The sequence below is a fragment of the Hibiscus syriacus genome, unplaced genomic scaffold (genome assembly GCF_006381635.1).
Source record: "Hibiscus syriacus cultivar Baekdansim isolate YM2019G1 unplaced genomic scaffold, ASM638163v2 tig00009942_pilon, whole genome shotgun sequence".
Lineage (NCBI taxonomy): Eukaryota > Viridiplantae > Streptophyta > Magnoliopsida > Malvales > Malvaceae > Hibiscus > Hibiscus syriacus.
In genome coordinates, this window is record NW_024062205.1 from 1,098,297 (window position 1) to 1,124,466 (window position 26,170).

Consider the following 26,170-nt stretch of genomic DNA (forward strand, 5'->3'; position numbering starts at 1 on the left):
ATTTTTAATATAAAAATAATATTTTAGATAGCGCTCTTCTATAAATGTTAAAAAATAGTAACATTCCTGGTAACATATTTTTTTAACCTTATATTAAACTGTCATACAATAAAACTACTATATAGAAGATGATTTTGATCAATTATTGTTTGCTATGGATTGGCTTCCTAGTATTAGACCAGGACCATATCCATACTTTAATTGAATTTAATTAATTAATAAACCCACGTGATCGGCCTCAAAATTACATGGATTAAACTTCGAACATCTTATTATTAATATTATTATTATTATTATTATTATTATTATTATTATTATTAACCTAAACAAATCTCGTTATTATTTAATTTTAACTTTGCTTTGTGCAACTGCTTTTAGTTACAAAAAAGTAAAAAAAAAGTAAAGGGTTTGCTTTAAGCAAAGAAAAAGGCAAAAGGCGTGAAAATGACGTTAAAAAACATTTCAAATAGTGTGTCTTTCTACTATATAATTTAAAAGAATATTTAATGATGTAAATGAATTGATTTTTTTTAATAAAATAGAAATTTAAATTTTAAATTAAATAATAATAAAACCATATTTTAGTCTTTATAAATAATAAAATTTTTTTTAAAAAAATTATAAAATAACTAGATAAAACAATAATAAAATGATATTTTAATTCTCTAAAAAGTTATAAGGGTAAATTACGTGTTTAGTATCTAAACTATCAATTTTGGTCAGTTTTAGTACCTAAACTTTCAAAAGTTTCAAAATCATACATAAAGTTGAGTTTCTGTTTCATTTTAATACCCCGTTCAAAAATTAATGTTAAGTTTTGGGGAAAAATGAAAGTTTATGTATTAAAACGAAACAAATTTGATAGTTTATGTACTAAACACGTTAAGTTTTTAACGACGGTACTAAAATGAAACAAAAACTAAACTGTATGTATAATTTTGGAAAAAAAAGTTTATATACTAAAACGGACTAAAACTGATAGCTTAGATACTAAACGCGTTAAGATTTTAACCGTGGAGGTACTAAAATGAAACAAAAACTAAACTTTAGGCATAATTTAAAAAAAATAAAAATTCATGTAGTAAAACGGATCAAAACTGATAATGTAGGTATTAAATACATAGTTTACCTAAGTTATAATCTAAATCTATATTTTAAGGACAAATATCTGAATTCCTCCCGAACCTCACCCCGCGAATTTGATAGAAGAAAAAAGCATCTGACAACCATACGAATATATTTTAATTTCTATACAATTCTGTGTTACAATATTTGATCAAGGATCGGATGCATCATGTTTTGTATTTTTTGTGTGGTTAATATGGGGTAAAGTATTACGTAGAATCTGTTCAAAGATAATTCTCAATCCCTTGACATTAAACGCTCACACTCTTAGCATTCCCGAAACCTTAAAGAATAACAACAATTCTTTTTCCAACGAGATTCGTACAAATTTCGAGATTCATTTATATTTAACAGTAGCCTAAATATTAAAATTAGATGAAAATCGAGAAATCGTGACTCACAATTCTTTTGGAAAAAAATTCCTAAAGAATTAATTTAAATGATAAATAATTTAATATCATTTAAATAGATTTTAAATTTAAATCTTTATGTATATAAAAAATCTCGATCGAGATAATCCGTCCCACTAACATATATAGTAAGTTTGGTGGATTTATTGGTGACGATCAAAGGGCAGAATAAATTGTTAAATCCAATTTTCCTTTTCCACGGATTTGAGTTCTTGTCGTACATTCCTTTGCTAGATTAACTTCCCTTTTTTTTTATCTAAGGTGAGGAACCTTAAAGATTCTGATCACACTTGAGTTCCTATTATTAGTAATTGGAATCTAAAAACTCAATTTATTATAAATTATATTTTAATTGTTTAATAAGATGAAACAGCAATTTTTTTAAAAATAAAATTAAAGATTTATTTTTATATTATGAATAAAAAATAAAATTAAAAAAGTCATTCTTATATAAGATCGATTAATACATTATATACAAGTACTTATATATATATATAAAATCGGCCAACTGCCCACAGCACCTCTTCTATTATTGGAAGACACAAGCAGCAGATTCAGCATCAACTATTATCGTGTCTCAAATAGGTACGATTCCTGAAGAATTTTACTGTTTCAGGTCCTTTTTATATTATTTATTTACCGACCAAAACATCTGAAATTAATTAATTAATTAATTACAACCTCACGTGTGTCGAACTGAAGAACAAGAATTAAATCTATAACTATAACGTACGTATAATACAATGACTAGTAATAGTATTTAACTTGATAAATTTTGTAGTTGCTGTAGATCAAAATTTCAAAAATTAAAAAGTACATGGACTGAAAACGAACAAATCAAATACAAAGTCTAAATTCACAACTTGCCCATGATACGGGTATTACAAAATATCATGCATTTTGATTCTTTGAATCTTATATTTTGTATAAAGAATATATCGGATTTATATATAATCAAACTCTAGTACATAACTGATGTGGAACATATGTAGAACTCATTTGATTTGATGATCTCCTCGGTATGCTAATGACATTAATGTATTAGGTACTAGCACGAACCAATTTACGTAACTGATTAAAGAAATCGTTGTTGTTCCTAGAGGTTATGAGTTTGAACACCGACAATTATAGTAAGGTGGTTGAGCATTCATTTTTAAATGATTGAGATTATTTAGAATAAAAAAGTGTTAGTTACTAATATTGAAGAAGCTCACTTCAATACCACTATCAATAATTAAAAAAAGCCAGGCAGCTATCAAAAGTACACTTAAAGAGTCGGTTTTTTTGGCTCAATACCCTCAGGTGGGTAAAAATATTTAGTGTATTGTGCCTAAGCCTGTAAACGAACCGAACGCATACGAATGGAGGTATATTCGTGTTCGTTCATTTAATAAATAAAAAACATAAACAAAAAAATTTTTGTTCATGTTCGTTCATTAATGAATATAGTTTGTTCATTTAAATGATTAACGAATATAAACGAACGTAAACGAACACAAACAAACGAACATAATAAATGAACATAAACGAACACAATAAATGAACAACCAAAAAACACAAAAATAAACTTATTCGAACACAACAAATGAATGAAAAAAATAAACAACAAAAATAACAACTTAAAATTCATTAATATAACCTACAACTTTAGATTTAATTTGTTCGAATACGATAAAAACATACATAAATCATAAATAAGCTATATGATCATAATAAAGTCTTAAAGTTAATTTGTTCAACAAAACAATCTTCTTGAAATCCAAACAACTTCAATAATCTTCATAACATATTCAACTTGTTCTCTGTTTGAACATAAATGAACATAAACGAACATATAATCGAACGTTCAAAAACGTAAATGAACGAACGAGCCCTTTGTTCGTGTTCGTTCATTTAATTAAACGAACGCAAAATCTTATTCATGTTCGTTCATTTAATAAATAAACGAACATAAACGAACTTCCCGACGCACGGTTCATGAACGGTTCGCTGAACGTTCAGTTCATTTACATGCCTAATTGGGCCTACCCAAAATTTATTTAGCAAAATACGGCATTTGCTACAGTTCAAACGAAACTCGTCACATGAGATATTATTTTTTAATGGTCCACGGTAGTGGGCCCCATGTGGCTATTATTTTAATGAAATTATAATGACTCGTCTTGTCGATGTGACGAGTCCATTAAATATATATTTTTAAAATTTAAAAAAATTATAAAATAATAAAATAAATATTCGATGGAACTCGTCACATCGAGGTGAGGAGTTCCTTCGAATTCAAAAAAAAAACTAGTCGATGTTCAACGAGCAGCAACGATCACTTGGAACTCATCACCTCGAGGTAACGAGTTCGGTCGGGTATTTAAAAAAACTAGTCGTTTATAACCATTGGGGGTAAGGCTATAAATAGGGGTTTGGGGTTTTGGTTTTTCACCAAACCTTGTATCAAAAAAAATTAAAAAAATAGACGTTGTGTGAAAGATTATATGTTGCGCCTAGATAAAGTCCATGTTTCGTCGATCCAATGTAGGCCGGACGAAGAATGAAATATTTGTAGTCGGGCGATGACAACTAGAGAGCCGCATTAGCGGATGATGACATATTTGTATCAATCCAGTCTATTTTTGGCTATATTTTACGTGGCTTCAAGGTGTACCCGACGTTTATCGAGGCTCTGATCGAACATTGGTGTCCGAGACGCACACGTTCCATTTCTCGAGTGGTGAAGCGACAATTACTTTGGAGGACGTCGCTTACCAACTAGGTGTTCCTGTGAATGAAGCCCCTGTGGTGAGGCAAAACGTGTACGACCCCTCGACGTTGATCCTCCAAGTTCTGGGAAAATGGCCGCCATTCGACATCATGAGGGGCTATCGGGTAATGATAATGTGACTGGAGTCTGAATTCGAAGTGACTGTCGAGTTTACCGAGGCGGAGGTTGTTTTCGCGTCCCGAGCATTTCTTCTCCAAGTGATCGGAGGGATATTATTACTGTAATACCATTTGGGGCTCGACGATTCTAGCCTTCTGTATCGGGAGCTTTGCAAGGCTGCAACTGTAACGTTGGGTTGAAAAGCTGATGTAGCAGGCTGTCTGATACTGGTACAGTCGGTGGGCTTGGTATCGCTTCCCGTTTTTTATGCCAATTAACAATGCTCGGTTGAGTTTCCGCTGGCTGGAAGGTAGTTGTTAACTTCATTTATTTAACTTTTTTTTAATTTCATTATTTATTATTTATTATTTGCTTATTATATTTTTATTTTTAAATATTTTAGACGGGTCATAAAATAATGGAGACGAAGTTGGCGGGTGTCATTGCACGAGACATATGACAATTATCGACATCGTCGGTCGATTCGCGATTATGCATATGAAATTATTATTATTATTATTTTTGAATCTTTTTAACTTTATATATACTAACTTTGATATTTAATATTTACAGTTCTCTTGGCTTCTGTACGTCGACGAGGAGAACAACCATGTATTGTCGGGGCATTTTTTTAGAGGTCCCACTTATGATGTGCCATGACGTCGTTATTGCACCAAGCTATTGTTGAGTGGCACAGACTGATAGAGTGATGCGCCAGTTTGCGGCGCGCCAACCAATTCACAGGCAAATGGAGGTTGATATGGACGCGCTTCATATAATCGATAAGCGTGGGAAACATAATAAAAATTGACCGATGTGGCACGCTTACTATATCGACCTATGGAATCAGCGTGAACTATCGCTCCCCCATCGTCGGAACATTACACTGCTAAACTTAGATTTCGACCATTCTCCTATTTCCGGTTTTACAAAAAAAATGGCAAACCATATCTCACGACACCAAAAGAGAGGGCAGAATGCAACATCATCAGGCCACATGTATCAAGTCCAAGAAGAAAGCATATTCGTCTTCTGCTTCCGCTTAGCATCTGCCGTTAAGAGTACTATTATGCATCCTAGGTCAGTTTCAGTTTCTATCATCCATTTTATACTTCAACTGAGACTCGCTGAATTGGGTTGGAGGTTCATGGGATGCACGCAATACACTCAAGATCTTTGACATAACATGTAGTTACGGGTGACTGGGACCATATACTATGATCAACAAAGTAACAGTTAAGTCGAAGCATTGCGACAATGATGGCGTTAAATGTCATAAATCCATCATCGTATGTGAAGGTAGATCGCAGAATGTGTTGGGTACACCTCATCGGCAAAACGACGATGACGATCAAGACCTACGACCCCGATATACTCGACGACCCCCGCGACATTATCATTCGACTACTCCGCGAAATCGTCAAGAAGTTAGAAGACATAGATAAATTCTCTTTCTAATTTTCATGTAAAAATTTATTTTTTACAATTAATTTACTTTGTATACTGTTGTTTTCCGTCTATCTGTTGAACAACGACTAGTTTTTTTTTTAAAATAAATTTTTTTAATGGACTCATCATCTTGACGTAACGAGTCATTATAATGCCATTAAAAATAATGGCCCACGTGAGGCCCACTACGCGTGGACAATTAAAAAATAATATATCCTTAAACTCGAAACCTCAAGGTGAATGTACAATCAATTTGTCACTTCACCATATATATGCATACAAGATTGAGCATCTAACAAAGTCTTTTACTTGGGGTTTCGCATTGCTGAGTATTTCTATGCAGTAGTAAAGTTAGTTATTACTATTTTCTAACAGTCTAGAAAATTCAATGCTTTGCATTGCATTGATATAAACTTAGTAAGATGAGTTGCATTGAATAAATATGTTCTCATATGTTGGTTAAAACCTATGTGTTGGAATTCTTATATTCGTATGAATTCTAAAATGGACAAAGGATGGATGATTGCCATTGCAGGTAACTGAATATGAAACAAAAATCTGGACTTTTCTCATTATATTTACAGTGCCATTTGATTTTAGAAACTCAATATTAGCAGGATATAATTAGTTTACTTCACATTCATCTAAAAAGGACAAAGGATGGATGATTGCCATTGCATTCTAACATCTTTCAGCATCTCAACTGCAGGTGAACTTTGTGGACAAAGTGACAAGCTGGCAGTCATTAGAGTCTGAATTAGCAAGACAAGTACAGGAAATTGTGGTCATTCTAACCTCTTTCAGCATCTCAACTGCAGGTGAACTTTGACCTTTCAATTCAAATGCATTCCTCAATGGTACCAAATTCATCCTGCAGCATTTGGCCCTTCAGTTCTGGTGAACAAACAGAAGGTTATCACTGATGGATGCAAGGGATATTGCCTACTTTCATTGGATGATTAACCAAACAAGGTGGGGCATACAAGTGCTTACAGAGACAGTTTTATCTATCTGCTTTAACAACATGGTCCAGTGTTGCAATAATATCGATTACTTTGAGTAATAAGAAGGCCTTCACTCAAGCAAATTGCCACTTGTACCTTGTCACTGTTAATATCCTATCAATTTCATGTCCTTCCTGTCACTTATCCATGGGGACAATCTCTTCCATACAGGATGGATCTAGGCGGAGGCAGTCGCCTCCACTAAAAATCTAAAATTACTATATTTTAGATTTTTTTATATATTTTAGTGAAAATCTGTTTTCGCCCCCTGACATGAATTCAGCGTCCGTCTCTACCCATCTACTTCTGAATGAATGCAAAACCATGTGATGGTAGGAGATAAACACTGTTACTTACCATGCATGGTTGATAGACTAAAAGATACCAAACAATGAAACGGCATTGAACTTTGGAGCCTTAAGAAAAATTAGATTAAGACTTGGAAAATAAATGAGCATGTGCCATTACTAGTTCATCTGCAGCTGCTGGTGCAAAGTCATTAAACTGTCACGTATAAAAGAAGAAAAAAACCTTAGAAAAAGTAAAGGAAAGGGAGTTAGATTTGTGAATCATTGCTAGTACTGATGAGGGAAGAAAGTTGGCCTGCTGAATTAGTTCAGGTCACATTGAGAATTTCTTGGAAGGGGCAACCTTTATGCATTCAAAGTGAGAAGCTGACAGTCATTATAGTCTGAATTAGCAAAACAAGTTCATGAAATTGGGGGTCATTCTAACCTCTTTCAGCATCTCAACTGCAGGTGAACTTTGACCTTTCAATTCAAATGCATTCCTCAATGGTACCAAATTCCAAATTCATCCTGCAGCATTTGGCCCTTCAATTCTGGCGAACAAACCAGAAGGTTATCACTGATGGATGCAAAAATTTTGGCAGATTAGTAAACAAATTCTAGTCATGAACACAATGACCAGTAAAATTTGTAATTGGCCTCAAGGGAAACTATTTGATCAATGATTCCACAACCTATTTATAAAGAAATCAACTATGAACACTCCAAGAACGAAAGCTTCCATCAAACATAGCCAAGCACAAGTAATCTATAATCACTACTAGTTACCATCAATCAAAGTTGTATAATTATTTTGAACCTACAATGAAAACCCACGAGCTAAATCAACAAACTATCTAAAATCACTAACAACAAGTGTAGAAATCATATTAACTGTTCATGATAGTTAAAAATGCCAAACCCAGATTTAGGAAAACCCATGAAATCGAACATCAAACTAAGCAAAAAACGCAAAGATGGTCAGAGAAAGAGATGGAAACAGAGCAGCAGAAAAGAAAATTGAGAAAAATAAATCGGGGGAAGTGAAGAAAAAAATTTGGACCGTTTCTCGATTTGTGCGTGTCATCCTTGCGCATGCTAATCTTCTCTGTATCGTTCCAATTTTATCGGATGTCCCCGAAGGGACACACTAACGTATCTGTTTAGTGCTTATAAACTATCGTTTTCTCTTTCCCTTGCTGGTGTGGGATATTTAGTTGGTTCCCAACTGAATCGTGAATATGCCTTATCTCGTTTATAAGGTCCTAACGTCTGGGCTGGCCCAGACTTGGTTGCTGCACAAAACAAAAGCTATGGGCTTGTGGATGTGGCTGCAGACTGAGACCCTTTTATTCAGACGTGATGTATTAACCTAAAATATATAGATTGGTTTGGATTGTTAGTTTAAGATTAAAATGGTGATAATTGGTCAAGTTGTTAATGATCAATTTATGACGATTTTCATCAATTGTATCCAGGGATCTACTCATTTTTGCATGATCATAAACTTGTTTATTGTTTTGATTTCACAAGTAACAAAGCTGAAAGATTTGAGGCCAAGCCACTATCTTTGTTTATGACACATTTGGGTCTTCAATTCTTGGATGATGAACTCAATTAGCTTCTTTAGGCTTCTTTGAAGCTCCAAATCTCCAGAACAATGCATTAACAGGAAACACCTTAGAATTGCCGAATCTTCCAAACATGAATATGACCATCTAAGTATACAGAAAAACTTAAAAAATATACAAAATACCCTTTCCAGAAACATATCTGCATCTAACACTCACCCGAGTGCAACTCACATATGTCTCGATTAACATCATCATTCAGGTCCTGCAAGAATGTCATGTTGTCAACTTGAGCTTAATCTTTGGGGCCTTCCATTCAACTTGAGCTGAAAATCTTGTTGTCAATTTGGTATGACTATATACAGAAATGACAGAAAGGCTTAGTTGGATTCCTAAACAAAGCGACAATACTCGGCACTCATAAAGGTTTGTATTTTACGCTGCAGCAAGCATAAACCAGCTAAATCCTTATGATTAATGGCAAAAAATATCTCTTCTTCATTTTCAAAACCATGATTTTCGGTCACTCAATTGACCAACCAAGATTAACTGTTTGATCAAATTGATTCCATAACCCAATCATGAGTAGATTCTTTATGGATATGATTTTAACTCTCAATTAAGATGAGCATCAAACTAAGCATACAAATGGAAAGAAATTAAAAGATTGATATTTTTAAGCCTCTCCATCGAATAATATTTGGTAATATTAAAAGTACATGGAGATGCAGGGGATTGAACCCTGTACCTCTCGCATGCAAAGCGAGCGCTCTACCATTTGAGCTACATCCCCCGCTCTTTGGTTTTGATTTGATTTATTTAATCACTAATCTGTCTGCTTCAATAAGAAAACGATTACTAATTTTGATTATTTATCAATTGTAGTCACTAATGCAGGAATTTATAATCTACAGTTGTCCAGTAAATGTTAAATATAGATGTGAGGTTACTGGATTCCTTTGAAATTGTGAGAGTGTTTTCATATATTAGTTTCATATGTATTTGTAGTTTGCAAAACTATTCATGAGATGGTAGATGTTACGAAGTTAATCATTATAGTTATCAAAAAGTTCTGCATTTCAAGAAGTTAGCATTCCAAAGGGAATTATCTATACAAGTTCCTTTCATCTCCTTCTGGGGTTGAAAGTTGCACAATGTTTTACATGGTAAATATGTTTAGAATCCACAGACGAGCCACTGTTTTTCAGCTTGTCCTTCTTGGAAAATTGTAATGTAGGACGAGCAGACATGGGCGGTGATTGAACTGTGCGCTGCTTTCTTCAAACCCTTAGTTAATCCTCTCTGAACCAACAAGATTGTGTTGCAAAGTGGTCTATTTGATTTCCCCCCCTTCTGTTTTGTGATGATCAATGCAAGCCGTTCATTATGTTAAAGACAAAAAAAATGTAGAAGTACCACAAAAAATACATGGAGATGCAGGGGATCAAACCCTGTACCTCTCACATGCAAAGCAAGCGCTCTACGTTTGAGCTACATCCCCTCACCTTTTTAGTTTGATTTATATCATTTATTCTCAATCAATTTGCTTCTTCAGTTGCACAAAAATAGCTTATGCTGGAATTTATTATCTAGAGTTGTCCGGTAAAGGTTAAATATAGATGTCAGGTTACTGGTCCTGTGAAATCCTGAGAGTGCTTTAATATTTACTTTCATATGTATTTGCAGTTTGAGATAGTTACGAAATTAGAAAATATCTATACAAGTTTCTTTCATCCCCTTCTGGGGTTGAAAATTGCATAATGTTTTACATGCTAGATATGTTCAAAATCCACAGACGAGTGACTGTTTTTCAGCATGTTTTTTCCATGGTCAATGATTGAACTGAGCACTGCTTTCTCCAGTCCTTAGCTAATCCTCGCTATACCAACAAGATTATGTAACAGACTATGACAGGTAATCTTATAGGCCCATCACTTGACAGTCCGAACTCTTCCCCAGACATCTTGAAAAGTTGCTGGAAAATACTGTTCTTGAGATACGGCAAGGGAATCACAAAACGCTCCTTATCCATTGTATAGACTACAAAATGGCCTTTATCACGACTGATTGTTTATTAGAAGGATCAGCATTAGCTGTCTTTCGATTAGTACTACTCAGTGAAGTAATTACAAGATGAAAAGGGGGGGATTGCTTCAAAAGCTGTATATTGGAAATTGTTTGCTCATTTCTTGCTGATAAAGACATGATGATGAGCAACGAGTGGTGCTTACTGACATGATCAATGCTTTCTCCACTTCTTTACTCGGTTTCCTTCTGATGAGAGCAATTACATGTTCCATAAAGTTAGCATCACAAGGCATGATGAGTAGGTCATTCCCTGAAAGTCCAAACTCTTCTTCCGCCAAGTTGAATAGCTCCATCACGATTCTGTTCTTTAGATATCCCAAAGGAAGCACAAAGCACTTCTGATCCATACTGTATACAACAAAGTGACCCATGTCGACTACTGATGATGTGCTGCAACTGGTTGTTTAGCGTCACTGGTGGTTCCTTGTAAAGTGATCCTTTCTCTCCTAATTGAAGCCATTTTTTGCCATTTTCTTGCAAACTTGATAAGCTTCTTGGCACTTTTCATCTTGTTTCGCTTAGTTTGGTAGTAAAGACACAGATGAGAGAAAAAAGAGGATTTTTAGGTCTTAAAAAAAGAGGATTTTTAGGTCTTAGAACCCTGATTGCTAAATGCATCTTTTTTACATTGCTAAGTGGTCTAGTTGTCTTTTATACAAAATAAACCATGAGTCACAAGATGAACAACGAAGACTATGTACTAGAACAAGGACAAATCGCAGAGCACCATTATAAGAATATGACTTGAAAGACCAAACTCTTCCTCAAACAACTTTTAAGATTTCAAAAAATATGTTACTGGTGAGATATGACAAGGGCACGACATGACGGTTCTGATCAGTGGTGCAGATGACAAAATGACCTTTTTCAGCCACCGAAGATTCACCAACTCACTAGCTTTAACTTTTTCATCGGATGTCCCCGGTAGAGAAATTATTTTTCTGCCATTTCCTTGCCATTCTGTCATGTTTCTTGCCCATGCTGATCATTTTGACTGTAACCTTTACCATAGAAATGGAAGTATGCCTTTGCTAAAAATAAAAAAAACCCTGAAATGGCATTGAAATTCCTATTGATGGATGAAGCAATCAAAATTTTACTTCTCCTATATGTATAAATGCAAGATTGAGGATCTAAAAATGTCCTGTACTTGAAGATGTTTACTGTTAAATTCTATGCATTGATATAAACTAAGGAGTGACAAGAGTTGCACCTTCACATTGAGAATTTCGTGAAAGGGGCATCCATTATGCATCAAAGTGACAAACTGACAATCATAAGAGCCTGAATTAGCAATACAAATACATGAAATTGTGGTCATTCTAACCTCTTTCCACAGCCCAACTGCAGATGAATTTTGACCTTTCAACTCAAATGCATTCCTCAATGGTACAGAATTCGAATTTATCGTGCACCATTTTGTCCTTCAATTCTGGTAAACAAACCAGAAAGTTATGACTAACGGATGGAAAATTATTGTGTTGATCAATGCAAGCCGTTCATTATATGTTAAAGACAAAAAAAAAAAACTAGAAGCACAACAAGAAGGTTCTTTGAGATGTTCTCTGCTTTGTATTTTTAAATTTTTGATGTTAAAAGTATATGGAGATGCAGGGGATCGAATCTTGTACCTCTCACATGCAAAGCGAGCGCTCTACAATTTGAGCTACATCCACTGTTGTCTTTTGTTTTTTATTTTATTTCTCCATTCCAAATCAATCATGCAAGTTATCAAAGAGGCTTACTACATTTCATTAAGTTAGCATTCCACAAAGAATTATCTATACAAGTTTGTTTCATCCCCTTCTGGGGTTGAAAATTGTATAATGTTTTACATGGTATATATGTTCAGAATCCACAGACGAACCAATGTTTTACAGCATGTCCTTCATGGAAAATACGACGAGCAACCATCAGCATGGCCTGTCAAACACTGATTTCTCCAAATCCTTAGCTAATACTCGTTGTATCATCAAGACTATGTAACTCACTATGACAGAACTGCACGGTAATGTTATAGGCTTATCACTTGACAGGCCGAATTCCTCCTCAGACTTCTTGAAAAGTTTCTGGAAAATACTGTTCTTGAGATATGCCAAGGGAATCAATACTACTCCTTATCCATTGTATAGACAACAAAACCTTTATCAACGACTGGTAGTTTATTAGAACTATCAGCATTAGCGGCCTTTTGATCAATACTACTCCTTGGTGAAGTAATTCTTTTCCTTCCAATGGCAGCTATCTTCTTCCACTTCCTTGCCATTTTGATGGGCTTCTTTGTGCTCACCATGCTTGATTTCTGACGAAGAAATAGATGAGGTAGAGCAAAATGTTCGAAATGGGAATTCTAATGGTGAGGAGGGGTTTGTGAAATTTATAGACACAGAAAACGAAAACCACTTTATTATTTCTAAGAAAAAGGGTATAATTATTTCTATGAGAATGGACGTTTGCAGGCACATATTCTTCCCTTGGTTGATAACAGACAAAGCTTGAGCTGAGAGCTCCTTTTAGTTTCTGTCTTGTAGTTTAAAGACATGTCAGGTAAGTATCGAAAGCTCATATTCCTCTCTAAAAACCACAAGAATAGATATAAATAAACGAAAGAAAATTCTAAACAATGCTAGATTGGTGTTTAGATCCAGATTCCATAACCCTCTTTTATTATTAATGTTAGTTGAAAACCAACTTAGTTTCATCTATGCCGATTTCTAGAAATGATGTATTTACTTGGAAGGAAGTGAAGAAAACAGCTAAAACAACAAACTTGGTCCTGGACAAGGTTAAGATCTTGTGGTTTACGTTTGGAGAGAGAGCCAATGCAAACCATTAAGTTCTTCTTAACTTCATATGAATGCTAAAAGACAAAGGTATAAGAGGAACTAATGATATTTAAAACAAGAAAGAGCCTTGATTTGTTGTCCCTGTCAAATCAAAATAGTGACAACGAGCAGCATTTTGTTTATCTATTATGAATTTAAAAGATAGAATATGAATATTGCCTTTGCACATCAATTGAACTGGAAGTTAAAACATTTCACCTGTATTACTTAGCCAAACAACTGGATAAATACAATCATGTAATCTTGATTAGTTGATAGCGCAAATCACTATAACATATGATCTGTCTAGAATCTTCAGCACCTTCTTCATATGTCATAACAACCGGTTTTCCATAGGTCTTCTAGTTAGGGTATAAGGCTATAAGCAACTAAGTATAAGTACAAAGTATTATCCGTGGTACTGCAAAGTTGTTGAAATGTCTCAAAGTAACAGGCATGAATGATAATAGACGTCTGTATTGGACATCCATGCTCTTGACATTCTCATTAGCTGAGATATCATATTAGTTTCTAAAGATCACAGTTGCTGATGCTCGAGAAAATATTGTGTAAGGTCACAGTTGCTGTTTCCAAGAAACGCCAAGGGGATCACAAAATGTCTCCGATCCGATGTGTAGATAGCCTTTATCAACCGCTGATGATTTATCAGAATGACTTGCAATAGCTGCTATCTTCTGCCACTTTGTTGCCACTCTGATAAGTTTCTAATTCTGATTTCTAAATGCAGCTGTTGTGCTTCACATGAGGCAGTTGAATTGGGATGAAATATATTATTTGATTTCAGGTATCCATAGGAAACAGAGCCATGTGATTGCAGATGTGCGGGCCAATCTGCAAGGGGGCTTGCCTGCTTTTACTGGATGATTAGCCCAACAAGATGGAGCATACAGGTGCCTGCAGACACATCTTTATCTATCTGCCAAGTGGTTTAACAGCAAAATGGTAATATTGACACTCATGATTAATGAGTTTGAATAGTAATAAGAAACGTTCAGCGAAGCAAATTACCACCAGTTTCTTGCCCCTCAGAAATCCTATCAGTTTCATGACCTTGCTGTCACTTATCCACGGGACGATCTGTTCAAAATAGTTCCTAACGAAGTCTGAGGGATGCAAAACCATGTGATAGCAGGAAAGAAATAGAGCATATGTGTAGATTGAATGTAAAGAGGGAATTGCACTTTTTGCTCAGACTCTATTTTTTTAATGAAATACTGGTGTCTCACACTTGGATATGAGACATGGTGCTTCCATCCATCAATACATCATTCCATGCATTGCATTGGATTGATATAAATAAACCAAAGTTGATGAGAACCGATTTACTTTTTTATCTGTTCTACTTTCTAGAGATGATCAATTCAATTGGACTGAGGTGAAGAAAACACCCAAAGATTGAATAGAAGCCATACACAAGAGCTTTTGATTTTATTTTTATTTTTTCTGTGGAGTGGTGATCAATGCAAGCCGTTCATTATGTTAAAGACAAAAAAGTACAAGGACCACAAAAAGGTTCATTGAAAAGTATAGTACTAAAACAATTTTAATTGCCTGATATCAATTGGAGATGCAGGGGATCGAACCCTGTACCTCTCGCATGCAAAACGAGCGCTCTACCATTTGAGCTACATCCCCCGTTGTCTTTTACATTGCATACTTAATTAATATCTTTTTTTAAATTATTTCATTTATGGACAAAATTAAAAAGGTCTACTGCATTTCATGAAGTTAGCATTCCTCAAAGAATTATATATACATCTGTTTAATAGTTATTATTTACAGGTTTCTTTCGTCCCCTTCTGGGGTTTAAAATTGCATAATGTTTTACATGGTAAATACGTTCATAATCCACAGACGAGCATCCATTGCCAGTGATTGAACTGAGCATTGCTTTCTCCAAATCCTAGCTAATCCACGCTATACCAACAAGAATAAGTAACGCCAAGAGAGTGTTGGTACAAGTGGTTGGAATTCAGGAATTTGACCTTGTAAGGCCAAGTTTGAATCCTACCACCACCTCTGACCTAAACTTTCTGTAACCAAAAAAACAAGAATAAGTAACTGACTGTGACAGAATGGCACGGTAAATGTTATAGTCCCATCCACTTCCTTGCCAATTTGATGAGCTTCTTTGTGCTAACCATGCTTGATTTCCGACGATGAAATAGATGAGGTTGAGCAAGATGTCTGAAATGGTAATTCTAATGGTGAGAAGGCGAAGCCATTGTACTGATATTTACACAGGCACAGAGAAAACAAAAAACCACATTATCTGTAGCCAGTCAATCTGCTGTGAATCTCCAAGAAAAAGGGTATACTTATTTCTAACAAAAAGGTAAAGAGTTTAAAACCGGTGGCACTGCACATCTCGAATAGTTTATGTAACTAAAACAATCACATACTGATATTCATTAAGTGATGGATTAACGCAAGTTGGGACGGACGCAGGATTTTAAGTTAGGAGGAGCGAATTTGAACTTATAAAATTTTAAGGGGACAAAAACATATTTTTAATAAAAAAAACACAGAAAAAATCTAATATATATAATAATTTTAGATTTTTAAGCTCTCCTAGGTCCATCCCTGAATGCAAGTGAAGTAAAAGTTCTGTTATAAAAAGTATGAAACTACAGTTTACATAAACAGTTACATTTTTGTACCGAGAAATGTCTTTTGATAACCACTACAGTAGTGTCAAGTATTTACAAGATTCAAGACCATATAATGTTACTCAGAATCTGAAAACAAGTGGCCTTTGATTTGCATGTCCTTCATGGAAAAACAGCAGCTCCTATGCATGATTTTCCTAATTGATGACGCACGCACGCACACACGCAACCATGAACCGTTTGTTGGCTATTCCACCACTCTCGGTTTCCCTGTCGGTACAAGTGAACTGCTAAACGCCACTGTCAGTTAATCAACATGGGAAAATTGTTGTTGCTAAAACATTTAAGACGAGCATTTCAAGTGCGAGCAACCAGACAGGAATTTAAATAACGATTCGCGATCGAGATAACACCTATTATATAACGATTGTGGTGTCTTCTATGATCGTTATTATATGATCGCAATACTCGTAATCAGTACAATAATATTCGTTACTACCGCAATCACAATATATATATAATGCGACCGAAAAAGCAATTTGAATCCCAACATTTTTGTGCTCGACTTTGACCTCCCAAAGGTTAAAAGAAAAATGAAGCGGACATTCAAATTTTCAGGCAGATGGATTCGACAGCTTTGCATTTATGTATCGTACTGTCAGCAGCAATAGATAGAGGGGGAGCGAATTTCTTTTAAAAATTTTAAATTATTATATATCTTATAAATTATTTATATATTATTTATTTATAATTTATTTTTAAATTTTAAACTTTTAAAAGTAAGTTTTAACTAACATAAAATCAGCGGCGGAGTCCCAACTTTTAAAAGCAAGGGGGGTTGCCTGATTTTATTGGATGATTAGCCCAACAAGATGGAGCAAACAAGTGCTTGTTGGCACATCTTTATCCATCTGCCAAGTGGTTTAACACCACGGTCCAGTGTTGAAACAATATTTATCATTTTACAGAGTAATAAGAAGCCTTCACTCAAGCAAATTGCCACTTATACCTTGTCTCTGTTCAAATCCAATCAATTTATGGCCTTCATGTCACATATCCATGGGGACAATCTCTTCCATGTAGTTCTCAATGAATGCAAAACCATGTGATTGTAGGAGAGAAATACATCATGTGTTGATTGTCTTTTTTGCGTTACTAAGTGGTCTAGTTGTCTTCTATACAAAATAAACCATGAGTCACAAGATGAACAATGAAGACTATGTACTTGAACAAGGACGAATCGCAGAGCAACATTATAGGACTATGACTTGATAGACCAAACTCTTCCTCAAACAACTTGAAGAGTTCAACAAATATGTTATTGGTGAGATATGACGAGGGCACGACATGACGGTTCTGATCTGTGGTGCAGATGACAAGATGACCTATATATATAAATGCAAGATTGAGGATCTAAAAATGTCCTGTACTTTAGTTGTTTATTGTTAAATTCTATGCATTGATTTTAGTAAACTAAGGAGTCACAAGAGTTTCACCTTCACATTGAGAATTTCTTGAAAGGGGCATCCTTTATGCATCAAACTGACACTCATTAGAGCCTGAATTAGCAAATACGAATACATGAAATTGTGGTCATTCTAACCTCTTTCAACAGCTCAACCGCAGCTGAATTTTGACCGTTCCAACTCCACTGCATTCCTCACTGGTGGAGAATTCGAAAAGTTCTTTGAAAAAAATCTAGAAGTACAACAAGAAGGTTCTTTGAAGAGTTCTCTGCTTTGTATTTTTTTTTAATTTTTTATATTAAAAAAATATGGAGATGCAGGGTATCGAACCCTGTACCTCTCGCATGCAAAGCGAGCGCTCTACCATTTGAGCTACATCCCCTGCTGTACTCTTTTTTTATTTTGTTTCCTTGATTCTTAATCATTCCGCTTCTTCAGTTGCTTCTTTCTGGACAAGAAAAGGTTACTGATTTTCTGTTATTTACCAATTGTAGTCACTAATGCTGGAATTTATTATCTGGAGTTTTCCAGTAAAGGTTAAATATAGATGTGAGGTTACTGGATCCCTCTGAAATCCTAAGAGTGCTTTAATATTTTGTTTTTCATATGCATTTGCAGTTTGCAAAACTATTCATGAGAGTAGATGTTACGAAATTAATTCACGCTAGCTATCAAAGAAGCCTACTACATTTCATGAAGTTAGCATTCCATAAGGAATTTTCTATACAAGTTTCTTTCATCCAATTCTGGGAATGAAAATTTCATAGTGTTTTACATGGTAATTATGTTCAGAATCCACAGATGAACCACTGTTTTTCAGCGTGTCCTTCATGGAAAATACGACGAGCAACCATGGCCAGTGATTGAACTGAGCACTGATTTCTCCAAATCCTTATCTAATACTCGTTGTACCAACAAGACTATGTAACTCACTATGACAGAACTGCACGATAATGTTATAGGCTCGTCGGTTGACAGTCTGGATTCCTCCTCAGACATCTTGAAAGGTTTCTGGAAAATACTGTTCTTGAGATATGCCAAGGGAATCACAAAACGCTCCTTATCCATTTTATAGACAACAAAATGGCCTTTATTAACGACTGATTGTTTTATCAGAACCATCAGCATTAGCGGTCATTCGATCAGTACTACTCCTTGGTGAAGTAATTCTTTTCCTTCCAATGGCAGCTATCTTCTTCCACTTCCTAGCCATTTTGATGAGCTTCTTTGTGCTCACCATGCTTGATTTCTGACGAAGAAATAGATGAGGTAGAGCAAGATGTTCGAAATGGGAATTCTAATGGTGAGGAGGGGAAGCCATTGTTTTGAAATTTATAGACACAGAGAAAACAAAAAACCATTTTATTATTTCTAAGAAAAAGGGTATAATTATTTCTATGAGAATGGACGTTTGCAGGCACATATTCTTCACTTGGTTGACAACAGGCAAAGCTTGAGCGAGCTGAGAGCTCCTTCTAGTTTCTGTCTTGTAGTTTAAAGACATATCAGGTAAGTACTGAAAGCTCATATTCCTCTCTAAAAACCACAAGAATAGATATAAATAAACGGAAAAAAAATTTCTAAACAATTCTAGATTGGTGTTTAGATTCAGATTCCATAACCCTCTTATTATTAATGTTAGTTGAAAACCAACTTAGTTTCATCTATGTTGGTTTCTAGAAATGATGTATTTACTTGGAAGTAAGTGAAGAAAACAGCTAAAACAACACACTTGGGTCCTGAACAAGGTTAAGATCTTGTGCTTTACATTTGGAGAGAGAACCAATGCAAACCATTCACGAAGTTCTTATCTTCATATGAATGCTAAAAGACAAAGGTACAAGAGGAACCAGTGATATTTAAAACAAGAAAGGGGCTTGATTTGTTGTCCCTGTCAAATCAAAATAGTGACAACGAACTGCATTTTGTTTATCTATTATGAATTTGAAAGATAGAATATGAATATTGCCTTTGCACATTACTTACCCAAACAACTGGATAAATACATGTAATCTTGATTAGCTGATAGCGCAAATCTGTATAACATATGATCGGTCTAGAAGCTTCAGCACCTTCTTCAAATGTCATACCAACCGGTTTTCTGTAGGTCTAGTTAGGCTATAAGCAACTAAGTAAAAGTACAAAGTATTATCCGTGGTACTGCAAAGTTGTTGAAATGTCTCAAAGTAACAGACATGGATGATAATAGACGTCTGTATTGGACATCCATGCTCTTGACATTCTCATTAGCTGAGATAAAGCATATTAGTTTCTAAAGATCACAGTTACCGATGCTCGAAAAAAATTTGTGAGAGGTCACAGTATCTCTGAATATCATTATAGAATAAAAGTTGCTTTTTCAATTGCATCATAGAGCAAATAGAAGTTAGCTTCCTCATATGTTGCTAGACCTGCATGCTCATCAAGGTGACAAGAATCATGTCTGTTACATTTTACACTAGGATAGTGTATTTTACGCCAAGTGGACCACAAAACGTCTCTCATCAATTGTGAATATTACAAAGCATCCTTTATCAACTGCTAATGATTCATTAGAATTATCTGAAGCTGCAATCTTTTTATTAGTCCTTACTGAACTAATTCTGTCTTCCCATGGCTGCTATTTTCTGCCACTTTCTTACCATTCTGATAAGTTTCTTGGTCGGAATTATATTTTCTTACTCGATGTTTTCCAATGGAAAGTGATCGCTAAGGGAAAGAAGAAAGTCTTATATTTATACAAGAACAAAAAGTCTTTGCTATACTGGCCTTACTTGTACTGTGAATTTCAAAGCTGAAGCTTGTAATTTCATTTTCTGGAGGAAACTATATTTGTAACTTTCCAAGAGATCCTTTCAAGGCTAGTTAAGATCAATAAGGAACTCCAAAGAGTAAAATTTGGAGGATATATAACAAAATCACTCCTATCCTATAAAATATTATGAGTACGGACCGCATGCCTTGATGCTGTAAATCGAAAAGTACGAGGCAAAACTGAATCATTATGCAAACAAGAAACTTGCAGATGGAAAAAACAAGGTGTGCTAAGTTTGGAACTTTACCTAAACGACATCTTTTGAAGAAACTAGGTTCACTACCGTCGTTGGAGTCCATGCAAGGTCAATGACAATGAGCTTTGTTGCGGTGGAACATTCAATGGAAGAATGTACTTGGATGAAGATACTGAACATCAGAAAGGACATATTTAAATCTAGATTCCATAACCCTTTGTTTTATTAGTAATGATAGTTAAAAACCAACTCAGTTTTACCTGTGCCAGTTTCTAGAAATGATCTATTTACTTTGGAAAAAGTGGAGAAAACAAGTACAACAATGGACTTTGAGTACAATGTTAAGGTCTTCTGTCTTCCATAGCAGCAGGTGGTTTGGCTTGAAACTCTGCCTTTGCACATGTAATTATTGATGCTACATAAATATCATGCAAGGCTGCTGGTGATCTGGATTTCATTTATAAGGAAAATGAAGTTGTTTCTGTATAGCAGAATCATTTACATGACGACTGAGCATATTCACTTTGAATCAGCAAACAAGTTGATTCTTGATCTCTATGTCCTCGACTGAAAAAACTATCTGACGACGATGATGAGCAGTGATACGTAGCAATGGAATCGAGCACCGCTCTCTCCATTTCCATAGCTAATCCTCGTTTCACAAGGGATACAATGTAGTTCATGAGGACTGAATCACATGGAAATGTTATAGGCCCGTCACTCGGCAGTCCGAACTCCTCTTCAGACATCTTGAGCAGTTCTCGAAAAATGCAGTTGCGGAGAAATGCCAAGGGGATGGCAAAGCGTCTCTTGTCCATTGTATAGATTGCAAAGCAACCTTTGTCAACTACTGATGATTTGTTAGAATGATTTGCAGCAGTCATGTTTTTTTTAGTCCTTGTTAAAGCCATTCTTTTCCTTCCAATGGTTGCTACTTTCTGCCACTTTCTAGTCATCTTGATAAGCTTCTTTGAGGTCATCATGCTTCTTGCTTCCATTAGTGTTTCCGATGAAAATATTGGGAAAAAAACAAGAGGAAAAAGGAGGTTGATTTGTGTATAATTTCTAGGACGAATTTGGAAAGGAATTTAGCCTGCTATTTATACAGGATGAACCAACTTAACTAAATCACTAGGTGCATAATGTATATATTGAACCTTGTCTTGTTTTGGATCCCAAGCCAACGGAGAAAACTTTGCAAACAAGGAACTTGCAGCCACAACACATTGGGCTATTTTTTATTTTTAAATGTATTTATGATTGGAATCTTTCTTTTTGATACACAATTTATTTTTTTAATGTAAATAATGATGGTTTAAAATTTAGGATAAATTACACATTTAGTATCTAAACTATCAGTTTCGGTCCGTTTTAGTATCTAAACTTTTATTTTTCAAAATCATATCTAAAGTTTAGCTTTTGTTTCATTTTAATACCCCTGTTCAAAATTTAACGTTAAATTTAGGAATTTTTTTTTAGAAGTTTAGGTACTAAAACGGACCAAAACTGATAGTTTATGTACTAAACGTGTTAATTTTTTAATGGTATGACATTAAAATGAAACAAAAACTAAATGTTAGTTATGATTTTGAAGAAAAAAATGTAAGTTTAAGTATTAAAGCAGATCAAAACTGATAATTTAAGTATTAGATGCGTAGTTTACCATAAATTTTATTTTACATTAGTTATCTTTTTCAAGTTTAGGAGTTTAATTTTTAGGATTTAAAATTTAGAGTTCTAAATTTTAATGTTTAATATTTAATACATATGGTCTAGTAGTTTAGATTTTATGACTTGAAATTAAAATAAATAAATAAAATACTTTTTACATGATATGCGTATCAAATAATACTTTATAATATTTAAGATTCAGAGTTTTATGGTAATCTTATTGGACAATAATACATGTTGTATGCTTTTTAATGTGGAAATGAATAGTGTTTTAAGCTTAACGGTGATAGGTGTTAATCAGAAGTATGTGGTGTAGGGTTTCATTATGGGCATAAAATAAGTCTTTGAAAAATTTATATAAATAATATCGGTATTGTTTTATTAGTGTTAATATTAGCGTTTTTATCTAAAAATCACCCAAACATTATAATATTATATGTCAGGCATTTCCCCCCCAAATTTTACAAATCTAGCACCACAGAGTGATAATAAGACGCATAAGCAAAGGCGCGTCTCTTGGAACGTGCTTTCCAGGGAAAATGTAGACATGACACCACATGAGAAGGAACGTTTTAAGAACCTCACCTTCCAGATATTGCTATATCAGATTCCCTAAAAGTATTTAAAAAAATATATACTTTAAAAAATAAAACTATAGGGACTAACAACATTATTTAATACATATTAGTTCCATGAGTTAAAGATCTTACATGTATTAATTTATATAGGCATATTAGAGTGTTTAAATTATATTTTTTTGGCAATGTGAGATAAAAGTTAAAATATGTATTATGTGATCCTAATTATGAGTTCAAAAAAATTTAAGTAACATAAATTAAAAATATTTCATTGGCATATAAATGTATTATTTATTAAATATGATTAATTAGATTGTTATGTGATCCTAATTGTATGATTATATAACTTATAAAAAAATTTATATTATCATTTTAGTAATAACAACTAATGGTGTTATCATTTATATACATAAATTTTGTTTTATGATTTTTTTTAATTATTCGTGAGGACAAATTTCTATATAAACCTCACATCTTATATGTTCATGGAACCAAACCATTTTTTTTCCAAATTTTCATATTAGATTCAACTTAAATTATAGATCTAATTAATCATATTCAATAAATAATACATTTATATGTAAATGAAATATTTTTAATCTGTGTTACATAAATTTTTTGAACTCATAATTAAAAAATTAGTATTTAAATATATTAACATATAAAAAATATATAATCTAATTAATAAACTTAATAATAAATATTAACATAATGAAATTTAATATTAGTGTATAAGTGGATTTATTAGATATAGAAATAATATAAAAAAGTTATGAATATTCATTTTAGCTTTTATCCCACATACTAAGATAAATATAATATCTCTAATTTAATTTCAGACTAAGTTAAGTTAAGAATATTACACAACATTTTTTCTCATCAAATTAGTAGTTGTGATAGACTGATAGTTGACTTGATCACTTATATGTATATTTATATAATCAACATAATATAAAAATATGTATATTATAATCAATATATATATATATTATTTTTAATCATATGTATATTTATAGTTATATTTTGTTTTACATTTTTATTTTCAGTTTGCATATTTTTCATTTCTATAATTATAATTATGATTTTTTGTATTTTTGTTTCCAGTTTAAAGTATTTTTATGCTCTTTTAATCTCTAGATACTATGTCCATAATTATAACTATATGAAATAATTGATGAAAAAAAGAAATTAATTATTCTTTAATCAAAGTGTTTACTTAATAAGAAAATTTATTTAAAATATTAATTAAAAAAATTCAGTTCTAAAAATTATCAATTAAAATATTATCATTACATACTTAATCATGTTGTTAATAATAATTATTAAAAATATAAAAAATTAATAATTGTTATTCCATATGTTATTTACTAGGATAATAAAATGACCATCCAGCTCAGTTGGTAGAGCACAAGGTTCTTAACCTTGAGGTCGTGGGATCGAGTCCCACGAAGGGTATTTCATAATTCGGAGGTCTCTTACAGAAGCTGTTCTCAACCTGGTGTTGGGGGTAGCATACTATTTTACCTCCCCCTTATCCCATACATATGAAAAAAAAGGGACAACCATTTTTTATTTATTAGGATAATATTTTATAAATTATTATTACATATCGAATCAAACATATTAACTAATCAATAATATCTTATAAATACCACTAATCATATGTAATATCTTATCAGAATGATAACGTTAAAACACTAGTTTTAATTAGGAATAAATGGTTGACGTGTCAAATTTTGAATGGAACGCCAACTTTCCATCCTAAACCCTAACCCCGCCGATCCACTCCTTCGACTGTACATGTACCTTGCGCTCACGTGCGGCGTTTAATATACGGTTAAAAAAAAGAAATATTGATTTTATTATTTATTATGTATAATAAAATCGATAAAAATTATCAAAAATATTATTATTTCTACTGATGTTATTATTATTTTAGCATTTTATCGGATTTCTTAACAAAATTAATAAAAGCGCTACCGATTTATTATTGTTGTGCATAATAAAACTAGTAAAAATTACCGAAAACGTCATTATTTCTATCGGTTTTGTTATTATTTTGGCATTTTACCGGATTTCTTAACAAAACCGATAAAAGCGCTATCGGTTTTGTTATTTTTTTTACCAATTTTGTTATTGTTGGACATTTTACCGGAAATGTTAAAAATACATTGATGTTTTAGGTAGAAATAATAATGTTTTAGGTAATTTTTATCGGTTTTGTTATTGTTAGGCATAATAAAACCGGTAAAAATAAACTTTTTAATGACAAAATTAGTAAACACAAAAATTTGTTTCTAACATTTTTTTCAATGTGGTTCTCAACACATAAAATTTCCAAAATAGTGTCGATATATTTATTGTAAGTATCGATCATCAAAACATCGAAGCCAATTATTATAAAGTAATAGGTAAAACATACTGGTTTAATGAGAGAATAGATAAATATATATGTGTTTATACATTTTCTAAAAGTATCGACCCCAAAAACATCGAAACCTATAATTATAATGTAATATGTAATTTTACAATGAAACCGGTATAAATATACCGGTTTTATGATAGAATATATCAACATAATGTATCGACAAAAATTTTAAAAATATCGATACATTTTGTACAGAATGAATGTCAAACGAGGTGCACGCATAAAGTGTATATATATTTATTAAAATATCGATCCCAAAAATATTGAAACTGATAATTACAATGTAATAGGTAAATTTATAATGTACCTGTAGAAATATACCGATTTTATGAGAGAATATGTCAACATAATGTATCGACACTTTTTAAATTTGTGTCTATACTTTTTTCCAAAATGAATGCCCAAACGAGGTGCACGCATAAAGTGTCGATACATTTAAAATTGTATCGATCCCAAAAACATCGAAACCAATAATTATAATATAATAGATAAATTTATAATGTTACTGGTATAAATATACCAGTTTTATGAGAGAATATGTCAACATAATGTATCAACACTTTTTAAATTTGTGTCGTTATTTTTTTCCAAAATGAATGCCCAACGAGATGCAAACATAAAGTGTCGATACATTTAAAATTGTATCGATCCAAAAAATATCAAAACCTATAATTATAATGTAATAGGTAAATTTATAATGTTACCGGTATAAATATACCGGTTTAGTTAGAAAATATGTTAATATAAGCGTTACC

At 33.2% G+C, this 26,170-nt stretch overlaps 2 protein-coding genes, 3 non-coding genes and 3 pseudogenes across 5 annotated transcripts; all 8 read right to left on the minus strand.

The window, feature by feature from the left end:
* Positions 1-8,198: 8,198 nt before the first annotated feature.
* LOC120203570 lies at positions 8,199-8,294 on the minus strand (annotated as a pseudogene).
* A 1,144-nt stretch (positions 8,295-9,438) lies between these two features.
* Positions 9,439-9,511, minus strand: TRNAA-UGC. The gene has a single exon. It is a non-coding gene; the product is annotated as a tRNA-Ala (tRNA).
* A 383-nt stretch (positions 9,512-9,894) lies between these two features.
* Positions 9,895-10,789, minus strand: LOC120203537 (auxin-responsive protein SAUR67-like; the record flags this gene model as incomplete). The annotated part of the gene is made up of 2 exons (XM_039203812.1): positions 9,895-10,071; positions 10,625-10,789. Coding segments are annotated over 2 exons (342 nt in total), but the record flags the coding sequence as incomplete, so codon positions are not given.
* Positions 10,748-11,314, minus strand: LOC120203466 (annotated as a pseudogene).
* Positions 11,315-15,214: 3,900 nt separating this feature from the next.
* On the minus strand, positions 15,215-15,287 carry TRNAA-UGC. The gene has a single exon. It is a non-coding gene; the product is annotated as a tRNA-Ala (tRNA).
* A 2,749-nt stretch (positions 15,288-18,036) lies between these two features.
* On the minus strand, positions 18,037-18,109 carry TRNAA-UGC. Its single transcript has one exon. It is a non-coding gene; the product is annotated as a tRNA-Ala (tRNA).
* A 406-nt stretch (positions 18,110-18,515) lies between these two features.
* On the minus strand, positions 18,516-18,967 carry LOC120203465 (annotated as a pseudogene).
* Positions 18,968-21,213: 2,246 nt separating this feature from the next.
* On the minus strand, positions 21,214-21,721 carry LOC120203464 (auxin-responsive protein SAUR68-like). Its single transcript, XM_039203755.1, has one exon. The coding sequence runs from the start codon at positions 21,719-21,721 to the stop codon at positions 21,233-21,235; it is 489 nt and encodes a 162-aa protein (XP_039059686.1). The 3' UTR covers positions 21,214-21,232.
* Positions 21,722-26,170: the final 4,449 nt, after the last annotated feature.